Genomic DNA, 17,696 nt, shown 5'->3' on the forward strand with positions numbered 1-17,696 from the left:
CATTTGATTGGCTGAAATAGTCCATGCATTCATTCATGGCTGCCACCACTTAATATGCCACATCCCTGGTACTACTGTCTTTTCTTTCTGTTTCAGATAAATCTATTTTTTTTTTGTGTTATGCCTTCTTTTAACAGACCGCTCAGAGGAAAATCCGGGAGATCATTCAACAGGTCAAACAGCAGGAACACAAACACCAGCGAGGCGCCGCCAGTTCACCCCAACACTCCAAGTGACCCGCGGGCGCCGTCCGAAGAATGTAGCCCTCCCCAAAACGGACAGAGACCTCTAGTCAGACAGCGTCCGCGGCCCGAGAGGGAAGGCGCGGGGCCAACCGGCGGCGGCGGCAGCAGCGGGATCAAAAAAAAAAAAAAAAAAGTAACCAAAGAACTTCATCGAGGAGAGGAAAGCGAGCGAGCGAGAGCCAAAGGCGGCCAGCCATGACAGGGCGCAGCGCCAACGCCGCAACAACACTCGCGGCGGGATACTGATACGGCAAGAACAACAAAAGGCGGACCAGCGTCGTCTTCACAAGGTAAAACAGGAACTAGTGCATCACTCTGCCAATTTGTTCTCATTAGTTGGATTAACATAATCTAGGCCTGACAGGGATTAAGCGACTGATTAACGACACAATTAAAACGAGATGGAGATGAACTATCCCTAGCAGTATTAACACAGGGTAGACGACTTTATTGACATTTACAGGAGAAACCACATCGAGCAGTTCCCCGACTTTGGAGAGAAAAAAATAATCAAAAAGTAAGCCCCATTTTGAAATATGGTTTATTTTTGTTTTGTTTTGTAATGAGCCTCTATATGCGTGTGTGTGTGTGCGTGTGTGTGTGTGTGTGCGAGTGTGTGTGTGCCAATGCTTCTTATCAATTTCTTCCCCCTTCTCATCACTCTCTCGTTAGAATATATACGTTATTTTAGGAGGATAATGAAAAATTGAACTTGTGAAATTCACTCTTTTTCTCTGATCTGAATATGTGAACAGGCACAGCAAAATGAGTCACCATAATCTAATCAAATTTAAAAAAAATGATATTTTGGCATGATCAAATAGAGAAGTGGTCTGACAACCACTAGTTGAGTCCACTGAAATGCATTTGAAGCACCATCCAAATTGTAACTTGAAATCATTCAAACTGTTAGCAGATTTTATCCCCTAAATAGCCAATTAATCTTAAACTCATTATTATAGAACTTTGTATCATTAAAACACCTCTTTCGTGGATTCAAAGTTCCATTTACTTTAAATATTGTTTAAAATTTTGTATTTCCGAATCTGTTCAATATCTGACTCATTTTGCTATGCAAGGTCACATATGATCATTTCAATGAATTAGAACCTGGTTTCAGAAATATTTTTTAGTAGTTCAATTCAAAAAAGGGAAATTAAAAGAATAAGAAGAACATGTCAGAACTTCCCTTCTTGAATTGAACTACTAAAATAAATCCACTTTCCAGCCATCTTAAGATGCATCTGTATTGCCCAATAGTTGAAAAATGACTACTTCCACGGTCCTAATGATATACATTAAAAACCAGGGGGGGTAAAAAAAGGACTAAAATACTGTTAGGCAAACCTTTTCGTATGACGTCACTGTCTCTACCCGTCTTTGCTGATACTTTTTCTCCACTGCCTTTGAGGACATTAAGACATCCAATCCAATCAGATTGGACATCTATGTCCTTCAATAAGTTTAGCGGAGGTAGTAAAGTGATGTTTACCTCTAAGAAAAGCGTCTACGTAAATGAATGTGCGCACACTCGGCCTTAAGGGGGTGTCGTGTGAGGATGGCTGGGTTTTTTATTTGTTTGTTTTTTCGTTTTTTTTTTGCTTGGAGGCAAAATGTGAAGGCGCGAACCCTCTCTCAGGGTCCGGGGGAGCTTTGTAAAAAAAAAAAAAGGCGTGACAGCTGTGAATGTATCAAACGCAGCCTTTAAAATGATATTTTACCGAATTTTAATACTTAACAAAGCAACCCTGGCCTTGTTCAGCAGTGATTGTCAACTTAAGAGTTTTATGCGGGTGCCCCAAAAAGCCTTATTTTATCACTCGTCACCGCTAAGGTCATTGCCACACCTTCCTCCGCGTACGTCTATATGTGTTGTGTAAATCTCTATATAGATATATAGATATATATATAAAAAGAGAGAGTAATATTTATGAATCTATTTTTTTCCTATTTTGTGATGAGACCTATTGATATGAAACAAAAACACAAAAAGTCCTCTTTTTTTTTTTCTTTAAATTTTTTTTATTTGCCCTATGGGACACTGCCATAACGTTTTGAAGGGAAGTGTTTATTTTTCGTGAAAAAAAATGAATAAAAAGAGAACAAGGTGAAAAAATGGGAGAACTTTCAAAATGAACCAACGCCGGATGTAAAGAGTGCGCGTATGTCAGTATTGTGATCTACCTCAGGCTTCAGGGTACCTCAGTCCAATCTTTCATTGGCCCTCAACGCACCCCGCCCTCTTTTTTTCCAGTTTTTTTTATGCCTTGTCAATCGATCATTTTGATCCCTTTTAAAGAATTGAACTAAATGAGCCGTCTCTTGGAATGAGGAAGTTTTTACCGTTGCTGATAGATTTGTGCTCTTTAATGACAATGGGGAGGAAAACAAGAAACAACTGTAAATCTGACGACAGAAACTAACCGACTGTACCTCCGATAAATCAAATGAAGTTGGGGATGTTTGCGGGGGGTTTGTTGAATTCTGCTTCTTGTACCTTTAAGAAACCCTTATCTTTTTTACCAAGACATTTTGACCTTTCCAACCAAAATGAACATGGACATAAATTACCATCATTAGGCCTGGTAATTCAAAGAAACTAAAATTTTGCAGTAAAATGCATTTCTAAAAATACTTAAATGTCAAAACAAAGAAATTTGGACCCTAAACCTTCCTTTTTTCCAGATCCAAATTGTGTGCGAATTAATATTTGAATTTAAATTAATTAAACAGGCTTTCTAAGGGTAAAAGAAGTAAGACCACACCCTATCTTCCCAACATCCCATTAGATTTTTTTTCCTCTTACTATTACTCCTGGGGGGGGACGACCTGTGAAAAAAAGAAATAGTTTAACACACCAGCTAATTATGTTGGTGCTTTTTATTTTATTATTTTTTTAAAGACAAAAAGACATACAGAGCTGCAAAAATACACTGACTTTTTAAATACGGTGTACAAAAAAAAGTATAGAATGTAGAACTTTTAGCTGGTGACACTAGTGGATGTGAGACTATCGTGTACGATAACGACAACGTCTCACGCTAAGGCATATCCTGTTTTCTGTTTCGCCGTTTTGCCCTTACCTCTTCTTTTATTTTTGACTTTTTTGCTGTGTACATTTTGAGGATTACCTCCACAATTCAAAGACTGATTTTTTTTTAGTTTCTCGCGATCAGTCCCGCTGAACACACGCAGTAACAGTACAACTCACGTAACGCTTGAGGCAATTGTTTCTGTCCATGGCCTGCGTCACTAGTCATTTTGTGCTTGAAAATTATTGGCCTTCACTAGTAATGGGGGCGTCACTGGTAGTTTTTCTACTTAAAAATGGTTGGCTAACTAGCTTTGCCGTATCCCAGAATCCATTCATTCATTTTCTGAACCACTTATCCTTACAGAGGTCATGGGGGTGCTGGAGCCTACCCCAGCTGACTTCGGGCCAGAGGCGGGTGACACCCTGAATCGGTGGTAACGTTTACACTCTGACCTAGGGACAATTTAGAGTGTCCAACCAGCCTACTGTATGTTTTTGGAGTGTGGGAGGAACCCAGAGTACCCGGAGAAAACCCACATAAAACATGCAAACTCCACATAAGAGGACCGACTTGAATTCGACCCGAGACCCCAGAACTAACCAATACCATGCTTTTTGGATTTTTTTTTCAAATTAATACTAAATTACTGCATCCTCACTTGATTGTGATAATTAACATTGCCCTATTTTATTTGTTATCAATTTTTACGACCAAAAAATACACCGAAAGCTAGATCGTCCCATTGGTGGGTCGATAAGTAGTGTCAGCTATCAACTACATGCCAGTGATGCCCCCTTCTCGCAGGCCAGAGACAGACCCTTCTCACCTGAGGTTGCCCCTGCCTCCAATCTCGCGATTTTATCCGGCAACCTGGGTACTTGAAACCCCAGTGTGCTTTGCTAGCCTACCGTTTTTTGACTTTGCAGAGGACGGTACGACCTGTCTTTCTGCCTTCTCTCTTTGGGGCTCTTTTAAGCGCAGCGTTCCCTCGCCAAGGTTGGACGCTCTGTTTTCTAAGTTTTTGGGGGTGTTGCTAGACTTTTTAATACTCAGAAACTGAAAAACACACTTAACACACATCACTGAGGATGTATTATTAGCGAATTTAGTCATATCACCACCGTGGTTGGATAGATGTCGTCATTTTGTTTCTTTTTTTTTAGGTTTATTTCGTCTTCTGTCGATCCGGTTTTTGCGTCACCGACACTGTGTAGATGATTCTTAGCTTCAGAGTTGCATTACAGTTAGACTGCTGTTGACGTTCCGAGTCCAAAGCGGCATCGGTGGGTTGACCAAAAGTTACGGGCCTGTCAGAATAGAACAGAAGGACATTGGACGAGGACAATTGCAGCGGTGTTTTGTTTAATGACACCTCATATAGCACTAAACTTTGACTAGTGGTTTTACGCATCTCGCCATTTGGGAGATTCCTCTTGTGTGTATGTGTGTGTGCGTGTGTGTGTGTTCAACAAAGTGAAACCCCTCCGATGTCTTTGCAACGTGTCAAAAGGTCACGGATGATTCCGAGCGTTCTGTTGTTTGACTTGTGAGTGAACTGTATTGCTGAGCAAATCTGGATCTGAGCAATAAACACCATTTGAAAGATGTTTACTATTTTGTTTTTCAGTCTATTGCCATCAATGGCAGACAGCAGTATTTCTGACGGAGAACTTTCACAGCTTGCTCGGTGGTCAGGAAGCCCAATAGTGCTTTATATTGTCTTAGCAACTATAAAAATAAGTACAAATGTTGGCCTTCTCACTGTTACAGACTTGCGATAAATACTTTCTACTCACCTAATACTCTATTTATATTTTCTGAGCTTTTTTTGTTATTTACCACTTTTCTTTAGGTCAATATTTTTTTTTAAAAGTGTGACTTATTGTGGTAGGCCATTTCTAACAATACTTAAATGCACAGACTTGAAATAGTTTTAACATAAAGAAATGTTAAAATACATTTTTAAGTCCTTTTTTTCCTCCAGATTCAGATCCTAGATGACTTTGATTGACAAAAAATTGGAGTAAGATAAGTGACCACACAACACAAACCCATGGTGCATAAATAAAATAAACATTTAATAGAAATGTTATGATCATGACTTGAGTGAACACATAGTGATGACTTTACATGTTACAATTACAAGTTCTTCCAAAGGGTCACCACAAGCAAGGCATTCTGGGAATGACAGCGAGTGAAAACCTGCACAGTGAGTGATGCATTCAAAACAGCTCTTAAAATTTGGCTTTCAGAATGTCATAGAATGAATAATAATTGAAGGTTTTCTGCCATTTTGGTGAGAAATACCGCACATTTACCAAAAAGGTAAGAAAAATATATCCAATACAGCATTTTGTATAGGTAATAAAAAGTTCTTTCCTCTGAAGCAGGCAATACTATTTTGTCTTTTGTCTTCAATGTATGTTTTTCCCTTTCATTGTGCATTCTTTTTGCAAGTGTGACTTATAGTCATAAAAATAGGGTAATTTTACCATAAGGTGTTTCTAATAGTCCACACAGGGAGTTATTGGACCTTCTTATCGGCAGTGAATCCATTATGCTGGTGCGTCTCTGTCACTTTGAGACGCCGCTGGCTGTAGCGGCGGACAAGCACACCGGGCAGTAAGGCTGTGGCCGCAATGGCTAAAAGCTGGGCGAGATGCTGCCACGAGAATAGGTGATCCAGGGTCGACACCTCCGCTAGCATGACGCCCGTCTGGACGCAGATGAAGTTGTAGGGCAGCAAACCTGGAGCACAATTCAACAATGCAGGACTCAGACTGTGGTACGTTTTATACTCATCATTCCTTTTCCTTTTGGAAATTACTTTGTTGCCTTTTTAACTTATTCACTGCTAGTCCATGTGTAGTTTTTAAATGATTCACTGTTGGTCCATGTATACAGTATATATAGGTAAGTAGTATTGACACTTATATTTAAAAAAATGAACTGAAATTAGAATTTTACATACTGCATATGCAAAGGTATTTTAATTGGTAAAACAAATTCATAATCAAGTTCACCTTTAATTTAATGGGGAAGTTGTCCAAGAATGACAAATTTTGATTTTAATTAATATAAAATATAAAAAATGAAAGTTGATCTGACATTTTAGAAGGAAATTACTTTTTGCGAGAATATGGTTTCAGTATTGCTGTAATATTTGTGATAATTTAGAGTACATTTTAATAATAATTGTTAATGAAGGCAATTTTACAATATTTTTTTATTAATTTGACGAAATGTGCGAAATACTGCTTTACTTACCGATGAACACGGAGCCAAAAAAGAAGGAAACGGGGATATTGACAACTGGCGCGGACATATTAAGAAACCAGTTGGGCGTCATAGGGAAGAACCTCAAGAATAGAAGGAAGAAGAACAGACAGTCCTTGTTGTCCTCCACCTGGAATAGGAAGGATGCATTAACTCTAAAAACGTTTGCATCTCCTGCATCTTCCATTCGTTCACCTTCTTCTGGAGCATGGCCACCTTGTCAGGGAAGAAGTTGACCACGTAGCGTTTCCCAAAGGCTTGTGACAGAAGGTAGCAAAGGGTGGAGCCCACAAGCCAAGACCAGCCCAGGGCCGAGGCCAAATATGGCACCCGCTAAGATGTTCTTAAAAAACAAAAAGGCTTGCCATTAGACACCACCATTGAAACACATGTTTTGTTTCAGATTTTACCAGGAAGGAGGATCCAGGGATGGCGAAGGACTGCTTGTAGAGGTAAGCACTGCAGAACAACAACAGCACGTAGGCTGTGTGCTCCGTCTTGTAAAATTGAAGAAGATCGGACAGCTCTCGCAGGTCCTCCAAATTGGATGGAAACTTTAACCTGAGGAGAAACCATACACCTTTAATTATGGAGGAAATATTATTGATTTATTAAAAAAAGACAGCTCATAAGCACAGCCCTTTTGTGATGTCAGTTATACCCACCAAAATACACTAATATCACAGTTATACATATGTTAATGTGTTTTATAAATTTGGGATGCTCACATTTGATTGCTTGTTACAGTACTGCAATAGACAGATGTTAACTATTTCATTTAAATACTTCCAATTCATAAATAAAATGACTGCAATACTATCAAAACAAAACAACTGAGAAATACAGTTATAATAACAAATTATAATGATTTTTATTTCAAATTATAATGTATTTTTGTCATAGGCTAATTACCCAAGTACCATATACTCTGATGAGAAATAACACTAGTCCGACGACTATATCATCAAGTGGACAAAACGTGACCTTCCCTTTAAATCTACTGAAACGTTCCAACCTGCTGCGATTGTCATCGCCGTTCTCGGCAAACACATCGAGCCCATCGGAGGTTGCATGTGGGGTCACAATAGGTCCCGGAGGCAAGAACAGAGAAAGTGAATAAAGATAGATGGTGGCAGCGACGATCACGAAGGCAAGTCCGACGAGTGAGCGCATATTCGGACTCCACGATCCGTACTCACGGATCGCGTAACCGTAGTGTATTTTGGCAAGCTAAAATATCCGGGTCATGTGTCTGACGCGCTGTTCTGTCACATGGGGTAGAAAGTTTCTCATATTGACCACAAGAGGGCAGCTCAATACATTATTTTCACTGAAATGACACTAAAATGAAAATAATTACTTTTCATACTTGTATGCAATGATTTAGTATGACATACAATAGAAAAAATAACACCAAATATTTTAATATGCTTGGCTTTTATTAGTTCATTTTAATTTTATTTAATTTTGTTATTTGTGTGACCTCTACCAAGATATTCATTTGACTATTATTTACTGTATGTGAACAAACTGTGTTATGGTTTCCAAGTGGTGCATCTTTAATGTAATTTTGTATTTTATGTCTAAAGCTATACTTAACCCGCCCCCATGTGAAGTGATGTAATGTAATGCATTGATCCGGCTTTTAACTTTCCGTAAATGGGATGTTTGGCAGTCGGCTCGTTCTTAGCTGACATCCGTGATGCAGAAGGATGAGACAGCAAAAACCGGCTGAACTTGAAGAAGTCTTACACTTGAGATCCGAGACAATGGGGGATACTGGAGGCTCCCAGCTTATTCAAAATCTTACTTTAAGTGCCAGCACGGCTCTAAAAGTGGTTTCTTTAACGCCCACTTTCCATCATGTTACCTGGATCCGGCAGAACATCTGCAAGAAAGAATGTTGTTACTTTAAAAAAAGCGGCAGGTAGGAGGGCTTTTGGACTGTGATGGACATAACCAATTTGTAATTATTTTTCTTGCCTTGCTGCAGAGAGGATGTATGCATGTGCGGCTACTCCAAGAATGAGCATGCAGACGACGCCATCCGGACGGAAGACTCCAGCGGTGGGATTTGGGACCCTCACACACATGTCCGTGAAGTACCCACTGATGCTTTCGGGGACATCGACTTTGGGGGATTGAGGCAGACCACGACCAAGGTAAGTGTAAAAAAAAAAAATGTATGCCTTCATATATAACTCATTGACATCCCATCCATTTGAACTGGGCAGGTTGGCAGTGATTTAAATGATTCATTGTCTATGTGCATCAATGGCAGATAGTTAGGAAATTATTTTCTTTTTTGTTAGTATGCCCGAGTGTCCACAGAAACCAGTCCAGAAGTGCTTTACCAGTTGATGACTGAACAATGGAAATTGACGCCACCCAACCTCCTCATATCGGTCACTGGAGGAGCTAAGAACTTTTACTTGAAGACCCGGCTCAAGAATGTCTTCCAAAGAGGTCTCATCAAAGTGGCCAAGACAACAGGTAAGCCCTGCCTGGCTTGCAATTGCCTGTACTGTACCTACTGCATCAAATAAGTGTTACTGGTGGTCCGTAAAATACAGCAGTTATTAAAATCAATAGAATTAAGCATGTAAAAAAACTCTTTACTTGCCCCTAATGCAGTTCCAATTTTTCCTGTAAACTCTGTAGCTAAAACTAATGTATGACACATTTTTTAGGGGAAAGGCTTGGTTACTGCCTGCAAGACTTCATTACAAAACATAGATCGATAGCGTACATAGTTTCTGGTGTACATCTCCATCAGTGAGAATGATACGTAATACAATCTTAATACACTTCTAAAAATAATTTGACGATATTGCCAAGACAGATTTTGATACTAAAGTAGCAATGCACAGATAAAATGCTACTGGTAAGGCTTAATGAGTAATGAAGTTAGCAAAGGGGAAAACCAGTATAAAAATGAAGCATGGACATGAAAAATTATAACCCACTGCTTTTTTGCAGGTGCATGGATTATCACAGGTGGAACCAACACTGGTGTTATGAAGCATGTGGGCCAGGCAGTTAGGGATTACTCCCTAAGCAGCTCCATGCAGGGTCAGATTGTCACCATTGGATTGGCAACATGGGGAGTCATTCACAATAAAGAAGCATTGGTACATCCCAAGGTAAAATAAGCATCATTTTGGTGATTCCTATCATGTTCTAAAAAGAGTAGTTTTCTGTCCGTAGGGTTGTTTTCCCGCTCATTACCCGATGGATGTCATGGGTCGACTACCCCGCATTGATAACAACCATACCCACTTTCTACTAGTGGATGACGGCACCCATGGTCGCTACGGCGTCGAGATCAATCTGAGGAGTCAGCTAGAGAAGTACATTTCCGGAAAGACTCTTGGCCACTGTAAAAGTTACGTATGTTACTCTTGTTGCAAACATCCTTCAATGCAAACAGCATTCTATAAGTTCAGATGTTCAAAACCTGCAATTTGAAGGAAACTTGATTTTGTAGGAAATCAATGTAACCAATGTGCTAGGTTGAGAATATTATTTTTGAATCTTGTTTCTTCCCTTTCCCTTTATTATTAGCTGCGGGAGTGACCATCCCTGTGGTATTGGTGGTTTTGGATGGCGGAGCAGGCACTCTCAATGTGAGTTCTCGCTCATATTGCCATTATCGCATCCATTTCTGACATTTTCCTCCTTCTAGACCATCTACACGGCAATGCTCAATGACACGCCATGCGTAGTATTGGAGGGCTCCGGGAGAATGGCCGACGTGATCGCTCACGCGGCTGGACTACCCGTGAGCCAGGTTACCATCAGCCTCATTCACCGCCTGCTGAAGAAATTCCTCAGCCTGGAATATGACAATTTCACTGACCTCAAGATCATCGAGTGGACTAAAAAGGTGAATAGACACAATTCACTTGTATTCTTCCTCAATTTTTATATTGATATTTTCCACTTGCCAGATTCAGGACATCATCAGGATGTCTCACCTGCTGACGGTGTTCAGAGGAGGTGGAGACAGTCATGGAGATGTGGATGTGGCCATTCTACAAGCACTTTTCAAAGGTGAGTCTTGCTTAAAATGCCTTTACATCCTTTTACAGCCCTTCCAAATGCTTTCCATTTTTGAAATCCATTGATATCACTAAGACAATTTCCTGGAAGAATATCTGCTGACTTAGCAAGAGAGGACTTTCTGCCACTGTATGCTTATGAGAGCTAATTCTCATCAATTGCCCGGCATCAAAACCTCATTAGGAAAACCTCCGGGACAAACGCATCCACTCTTTAGTGCCAAGTAGACAGTTAATGGTCCTCAAGTCATTGAGCGACAGACAAAGGATTGGTTTACATTTTAATGGCTAATTGCTTTTACATTATAGAACACTGACTTTGAACGAAAAGAGCTTCACCAACCCATTTTGTTATCTTTTCAGCCTCGAGGGCTAGCGCATCGCAGGTCGTGGAGGGATGGAGGCGACAGCTTGAGCTGGCAATAGTCTGGAACAGAGTGGACATAGCCGCTACTGAGATTTTCACTGATGAAAGCCAGTGGAAAGTAAGTCGGCTTGAAATTATTTCACTTTAACTGTACTGTGCATTCATCTTCATTTCCTCCCATTCCCCCAGTCTAGTGAGCTCCACTGGGCCATGTTCTCAGCCCTAGCTGGCAACAAGCCTCAGTTTGTGAGCCTCCTGCTGGAGAACGGCGTGAGTCTGCGGGAGTTCCTCCACAGCGAAGAAACTCTTTGCGATCTCTACAAGCAGCTGCCCAACTGCCTCTTTCTGCGCAAGCTGGCAAAGCGCGTCCGCGCCTCCTCCGGTGGAAGAAGAAAAGTCTTTGCTGCCAGGAATCGGGTGCGGGAAGGACAGAGCCAGGGTATCAACTTGAGTCATGTATCGGATGAGGTGCGTCATCTTTTAGGCAACTTTACACAGCCCATCTACCTGCCGCCCACCTTGATGTTCCAGTTTGACATGGAGGATAATGCCTCGGTGAGATGCTAGCTCATACATCTACAAAAATTTACAGTAAAGTTAATACAGTAATCCCTCAATTATCACGTCTTTATTTATCGCAAATTCACTACTTTGAGATTTTTTTTCCACTGCTAATTTATAGTTATTTTTTTTTTTACGATTTTTTGATTATCGCGCTTATGTCTGGACAGCATTACCCGCAATATTTGAGGGATTACTGTAGTTGTCAAAGCACTCTTACACCAAAACACCTTGTTTTTTCCATCTAGATGTCAAGAAGCCTGTCAGATTCCCAATCTCCCCTCAGAGTGCAGCTTGCTGAGGCCCAAAGAGACCCAGCCAGAGATCTTTTTCTTTGGGCTGTCGTTCAGAAAAATAAGGAGCTGGCCGAAATCTTCTGGGAACAGGTAAGCGACATCCCAGTGGGAAAACTATAGGAAATGATCCAACTTCTAAAAAGGTTGGGGAATGCTACTATGTTTAAAATTACAGTATATATTGTGTATTCAGTGTACAGACTGCATGTCGGCCGCACTTGCTGCCTGTAAAATCCTGAGGAAAATGTCAGAGGAAGGAAATGATGCGGACGAGGCTGCAGTAACGCAAGAGCTGGCCGATTACTTTGAGATGCACGCCATTGGTATGAGTAGATGTCACACGTTTTTGAGAGAAAATTATCCAGAGATGATTCACCTGTGTGCGTTTTCGTTGTAGGTGTATTTACCCATTGTTACAGTAGCTGTGAAGAGCGGGTTAAGAAGCTGCTGGTTCGCGTGTCGCCATTTTGGGGAAAGACCACGTGCCTGAGACTAGCGCTGGAGGCAAACTGCAAAAGCTTTGTGGCGCTGTCAGGTGTACAGGTAGAGTTATTTCATCATTTAGAAAATACCTGCAAGTTATACATGGAGTAAATGCAATATACTATATATAACAATATAACCATATAGAAGAGTGCAAATGTGCCAATATTTAAACAGAAATGTAAATTCCACCAATCCTGAAGCACAAAAACAGATTAAATTGACTTTTCTGACGTCTGCAGTGAGAAATGATCAAGTACATCATCATAAGAAATGTTAGTACAAATTTGGGTAAAAAGAAAAACTAGTCTATTGCTCCTTTTTAGACTGGATGCAGTGACACCATAGACGGTCTATGCGATTCACTTGGCTCTGGTCATAGCTAATCATGCACTTTGATACTATAATGTTTTTACATTTTTTATTTAGCAATGTTGAGAATGTTGAATATGACTTTCTGTGTTCATTACCAGGCACTGCTGACTGAAATATGGTGTGGTGAGCTTTCTGTGGACAATTCTGTCTGGAGAGTGGCCATCTGCATGGTTTTCTTCCCACTGATTTACACCAGATTCCTGACTTATAGGTGACCCTATTTTACTATGAATATTCTTTCTTCAACCAAGAATACATTTACAATACATTCTTTTGTCCAAACAATAACAATGCATTTGGCATTTTTTTTCTAATTCTGCTATATTCAGAGCAATGATAGAAAATCGTCTCAATGAGCAGGCAATGGACCATAAAAATCTCATTCCCCATCTTTCTTTAACATATTTTATCCTTTCTAGACCTGATGAACTAATCCAGAAGCAAAACGAGAACAGTGAGGATATTAAGACGCTGGCCAGTGTGACAGGATGTGTGAACCAATTGAGGCCCAAAAGCACGTCAGTAAATACATGTACGATTACTGTTATCCTCCTCAATTGGGATGCATAATATTGATGTTACTTTTTAACCCCAATAGTACTCACACAAGCACAAAGTCTCTGAACTGCTGGTCCAGACTAGTCTGCCTGTATAGGTCTCCACAGGTGAAGTTCTACTGGAATATCGTGTCCTACTTTGCATTCCTCTTCCTCTTTGCGGTGGTGCTGATGATGGACTTTCAAACTACGCCTTCCTATGCAGAGTTTCTGCTGTATGTGTGGCTCTTCTCTTTAGTCAGTGAGGAGATTCGACAGGTAGGAACCATAACTGAATCTTGTGAGAAATCAGGGTTGTTTTTTCATCTTTCAATGTGTTTTGTCATTTGTATTTCAGTTGTTTTATGACCCCGATGGCTTACAGTTCCATAGAAAGGCCAAGATGTACATTAGAGAACTTTGGAATATTTTGGATGTCCTATCCATAATCCTCTTCATCATTGGCCTGGTGTTTAGGTGAGATACCTAAAAGGTCTTCTTATGACTTTCGTGGAGTTTCATGGTTGGTTTTCTCAAGGCTAACAAAGGAGCTCTTCTATCCTGGCAAGATCATCCTCTGCATCGACTTTGTGGTCTTCTGCCTGCGTCTCATGGCCATTTTTAGTATCAGTAGGACACTTGGACCAAAGATTATTATTGTCAGGAGGATGGTAAGAGGACCAAGTAGGGACTTATTGAAAGCAGTACTTATTACATACAATTGTAATCATTTTTCTAGATGATGGACATGTTCTTCTTCATGTTCCTGCTGAGTATCTGGGTAGTGGCGTACGGTGTAGCCAAACAAGGCATTCTAATCCACAACGATAATCGACTAGAGTGGATTTTCCGTGGCGCCGTATATGAGCCTTACCTCATCATTTTCGGCAATTTCCCCACCAACATCGATTGTGAGTAGACGCGGCAAAATAACTTGATCTCTACTCACTTTGCAAGAATGAACCATGAGATTCCCTGTAACAGATTCTGAATTCAACTTGGAGTCCTGCAGCATGAACGCCACCGATCCTTTAAAACCCAAATGTCCGGTTTTGAATGAGAATCAAACCCCAGCTTTCCCCGAATGGCTGACCATTATCATGTTGTGCGTTTACCTCCTTTTCGCCAACATACTTCTCCTCAACCTACTGATCGCCATCTTCAAGTGAGTCATCGTTTCTTATCATCCCTTCACCCTCCTTTAAAAATACTTTTCCCAAAACATTCTGTTACTTTGGTGCAGCTTCACATTCCAGGAAGTGCAGGACAACACTGATCAGATATGGAAGTTCCAAAGATATGAGCTGATTAAGGAGTACCACAGCCGGCCTTCCGCTCCTCCTCCCTTTATCATCCTTAGCCACCTTTACATATTAATCAGGAAATTGGTATTTTGGAGGCCACAAATTCAATCCCGAAAGTTCAGTGAGTGCATTCATACTTCTCCCTTGACTAAGATTGAATGGAGCACATCAAACGCTAGATTTTTTAAAAAAAAATTTAACATTTTTAGCATATGGCAGATCTTTTCTTACCCTTTTCCCAGGAACTGAGCTGCCTCACACTGAAGAGGAAGAGCTACTGTCCTGGGAGGCTCTAATGAAGGACCGCTACTTGCTCTCCACCCAAAAACAGCAAAGTCAGACCATGGAGCGCTGCATCGTGGACACAGCGCAAAAGTAAGGGATCGGCCCTATTGGAGTGTAATCTAGCCACCTCCTTTCTACATTTATCAACCCCTGTGAGTCATGTTTCAGGGTCACCTCCATAACTGATAGGCTGGAGCGGGAAGAAGAGATGCGCTCCACCATCTTGATTAATCGTCTAACTCGACTGGAAGAGCAGGTTCTGACTGGATCTTTTGGACAATGATCCTCATAAGATACAGTTTGTTTAGGTCTGTTATGATGTATAGAATATTATCTGCAGGTTGTTCAGTCAGCTAAAGGCCTTCAATGGATTATGGAGTGTCTGAAGTCAATCGCGGATCCAGCAGGGAAAGAAGAGCAGCCATTCTGTCTGCTAATATATTTCTTACCTTTTCAGTATAGTGTTTAACTGCTTTGATTTCAGTTCATTCATGTTTTTGTAATTTCCTTCAGCCACACTTTTGACAGGTAAGGACTCTTCAGAACCTCTGGAATCGGTGAATGAGACAGAGGGCTTCCACGTCAAAGCCCGACAGTTCCAATACCCGGATAGCAAAGTCACTCGCTTCCCTGTACCCGAGGAAAAAGTGCCGTGGGAGGTATACGACATTTGGATTTGACCCTATGATCCATGCTTTTCTGGTTCCAAGCTCACTCAATTTCTTTAAATGTTTTTAGGTCAGTTTCAGCTCATATGTGCCTTCGTATTATAGCTCAAAGGACATTGTGGATGGGTGAGTTTTAAACTATTTGCTATATGGCTTAATTTGCTATACTTGATTCCATTTGTATTGTTTTTTTTTTAACAGATTGGACTCCAAAATGTTGGAAAATTATAGGTATGGTGTTTGGCGGAATGGTGAAATCTGTTAGATCACACAGTCAATTTGACAGCATGAATCTGATTGCCTAGAAACCCTGGAGGGAGAAGTGGCATTAGAGGTCAAGGTTCACTTGCACATCTGGGTCCAAATCTACATGTAGACCTGGTGATTACGCGGTGGGTCCACATCGACCAAATCGTCTTGATTTAATTACAACTGGACTGATTTATTTTCATTTTTTTAGCCTGCGGGATAATGGCCGCTCTGTTTTGGAGTTTTTGGCAGTTGAAGACAAGCAGAAACAGTTGTTGGTTCTACCCGGGGTAAGTGTGACTTTATAGTGTACTTTTTAGAGTTATGCTTGGGGTGGGTAACATGCCATTATGATAAGATCTCTGATTTGACAAACACCCACAGGGACCGGTTGAATCTTCGGAATGTTTACCTTCGTGTCTGATGTCCACCTTAGGCAAGAGTCTGTTTGATAGATTACATGAAAAGATGACAGAGGCAATACTGGTAGGTCGATTTTAATACTGTCATTTGTAACATCTCTTTGAACTATTTGGATATTTTTTTGGAATTCTTGGAATAGCATGACATAATGTATTTTAGAAATAGACCATTAGTACTTGTATCATTACAATTTGCATTGAGAATTGTGCAATATTTTTATTATAGTATTATATTTAGTATTGTAATTGTTTGATTGCTTTTTCTTTCTCAAAAACAAACAAATAGATTACCGTAAAATTAATACTTAACCTTTTTCACTTTAATGACTATTTGCACAATTCCGTCATGCGTTCAGGTTTTTGAAGGTTACGTAGACGACCCCAGGAACACAGATAACGCCTGGGTGGAAAGCACAGTTTTGAACCTTCACTTAGACTCAAGTGAGGATTCACAGGATATCATTAACATGGTAAGAGCCAACATCTAACATGTATACAAGGTAAAGACGACAAATGATGCCCCTGACACCGTTCTCCCTTCCTTCCAGGTGACGTGTAGTCGCGGCTCTCTGCAATGGCAAGAGGTGAGCGGCAAAAACGGACTTTGCTCTGACCAAAGTGACTCCCTCAGGCGGGTTGCCATGCTGCATAACAGAAACTCATAACCTTTGTGAAACTATGCAAATCCACACATGTTGCTCAGGTGTCATTCAAGCTAATATGCACGATCTTCCATTTTTTTCTGCTCTATACTGCTCTTACTTCTAAATCCTCACAATTTACTCCATAACATGCATCTTTCCAGAACCCATAGACAGATGTCTAACAACTACATGGATATAATATTCATATGAACCTCTTTAAATACTACTTGAATGTCTACTTCTTTGTGAAAGTGTAGTTGCTAGACTCCGCCGGGCCACCAGGCTTTGCTTACTCCTGCCAGGTAAAAGAAAATATGCAAATTATGTAAGTATGGTCAATATGTGAATGATGGCTTTCTGCCATTCTAACAAATTTAATTGTATTTTGTCGCTGTTAAAACTTGAAACATGTACCTAATGTTAATAAATGGCTTTCCAATTCAAATGCATTGGACGTCTATATGGCCGTCTATGAGTGAATTTGACATAGCTCTATTATTAATATCTCTGTGCTACACTTAGGTTAGACATGAGTCGTTTCATAACAACATTTTCACTTGTGCAATTGTGCCTATTTTGGCCTGTTGTGCCCAAGGGAAAATTGTGCAAACCAAGCACTTGTGTGATTGTTTGTGTACGCGACACTTGTCACGTTGCTTCAAAGCAGTTTCGAGTAGGCACGCTGCAATTCAGCTGCAGGAGTATCGGCTTCTACAGCTTCCTCATTCCTCAAGCACGGTATCTCTTTTGCATACACATCTATGACTGCCTCTCCTGTCCAAATATTTTGAAGCATGCAGATTATTCAGCACAAATACATTGCCTGAGAACCAATCATAATTTGCATGTAATATTTGACAATCTTCTTGATACTAGAGGTGTTAGGCAG

General features: G+C 40.5%; 3 protein-coding genes across 3 annotated transcripts in view; 2 read left to right on the forward strand and 1 right to left on the reverse strand.

Annotated features, from left to right (window-relative positions):
- Positions 1 to 4,887, forward strand: part of igf2bp2a (insulin-like growth factor 2 mRNA binding protein 2a) — a 28,638-nt gene extending 23,751 nt beyond the window's left edge. The window contains exon 19 of the mRNA XM_077728386.1: positions 138 to 4,887. Within this exon, the coding sequence (XP_077584512.1) occupies positions 138 to 236 (99 nt within the window). The 3' untranslated portion in view covers positions 237 to 4,887. The remainder of the gene's footprint in view (positions 1 to 137) is intronic.
- Positions 4,888 to 5,332: 445 nt separating this feature from the next.
- tmem41aa (transmembrane protein 41aa) lies at positions 5,333 to 7,805 on the reverse strand. The gene is given in 6 exon segments (XM_077728228.1): positions 5,333 to 6,028; positions 6,548 to 6,686; positions 6,752 to 6,845; positions 6,847 to 6,899; positions 6,967 to 7,117; positions 7,572 to 7,805. Coding segments are annotated over 6 exon segments (819 nt in total). The 5' UTR covers positions 7,730 to 7,805; the 3' UTR covers positions 5,333 to 5,804.
- A 343-nt stretch (positions 7,806 to 8,148) lies between these two features.
- trpm2 (transient receptor potential cation channel, subfamily M, member 2) lies at positions 8,149 to 17,230 on the forward strand. The gene is made up of 32 exons (XM_077728697.1): positions 8,149 to 8,483; positions 8,550 to 8,718; positions 8,869 to 9,049; positions 9,536 to 9,699; positions 9,764 to 9,941; positions 10,121 to 10,182; positions 10,242 to 10,442; positions 10,507 to 10,609; positions 10,981 to 11,102; positions 11,174 to 11,539; positions 11,794 to 11,931; positions 12,035 to 12,164; positions 12,239 to 12,384; positions 12,798 to 12,910; positions 13,119 to 13,217; positions 13,298 to 13,514; positions 13,594 to 13,712; positions 13,774 to 13,906; positions 13,975 to 14,146; positions 14,220 to 14,400; positions 14,479 to 14,660; positions 14,782 to 14,914; positions 14,993 to 15,080; positions 15,165 to 15,252; positions 15,338 to 15,483; positions 15,563 to 15,618; positions 15,694 to 15,723; positions 15,798 to 15,884; positions 15,953 to 16,031; positions 16,126 to 16,227; positions 16,520 to 16,633; positions 16,712 to 17,230. The coding sequence occupies exons 1-32, from the start codon at positions 8,269 to 8,271 to the stop codon at positions 16,826 to 16,828; spliced, it is 4,431 nt and encodes a 1,476-aa protein (XP_077584823.1). The 5' UTR covers positions 8,149 to 8,268; the 3' UTR covers positions 16,829 to 17,230.
- The last annotated feature ends 466 nt before the right edge of the window (positions 17,231 to 17,696 follow it).

The sequence above is a fragment of the Stigmatopora nigra genome, chromosome 11 (genome assembly GCF_051989575.1).
Source record: "Stigmatopora nigra isolate UIUO_SnigA chromosome 11, RoL_Snig_1.1, whole genome shotgun sequence".
NCBI classification, from domain to species: Eukaryota; Metazoa; Chordata; class Actinopteri; order Syngnathiformes; family Syngnathidae; genus Stigmatopora; species Stigmatopora nigra.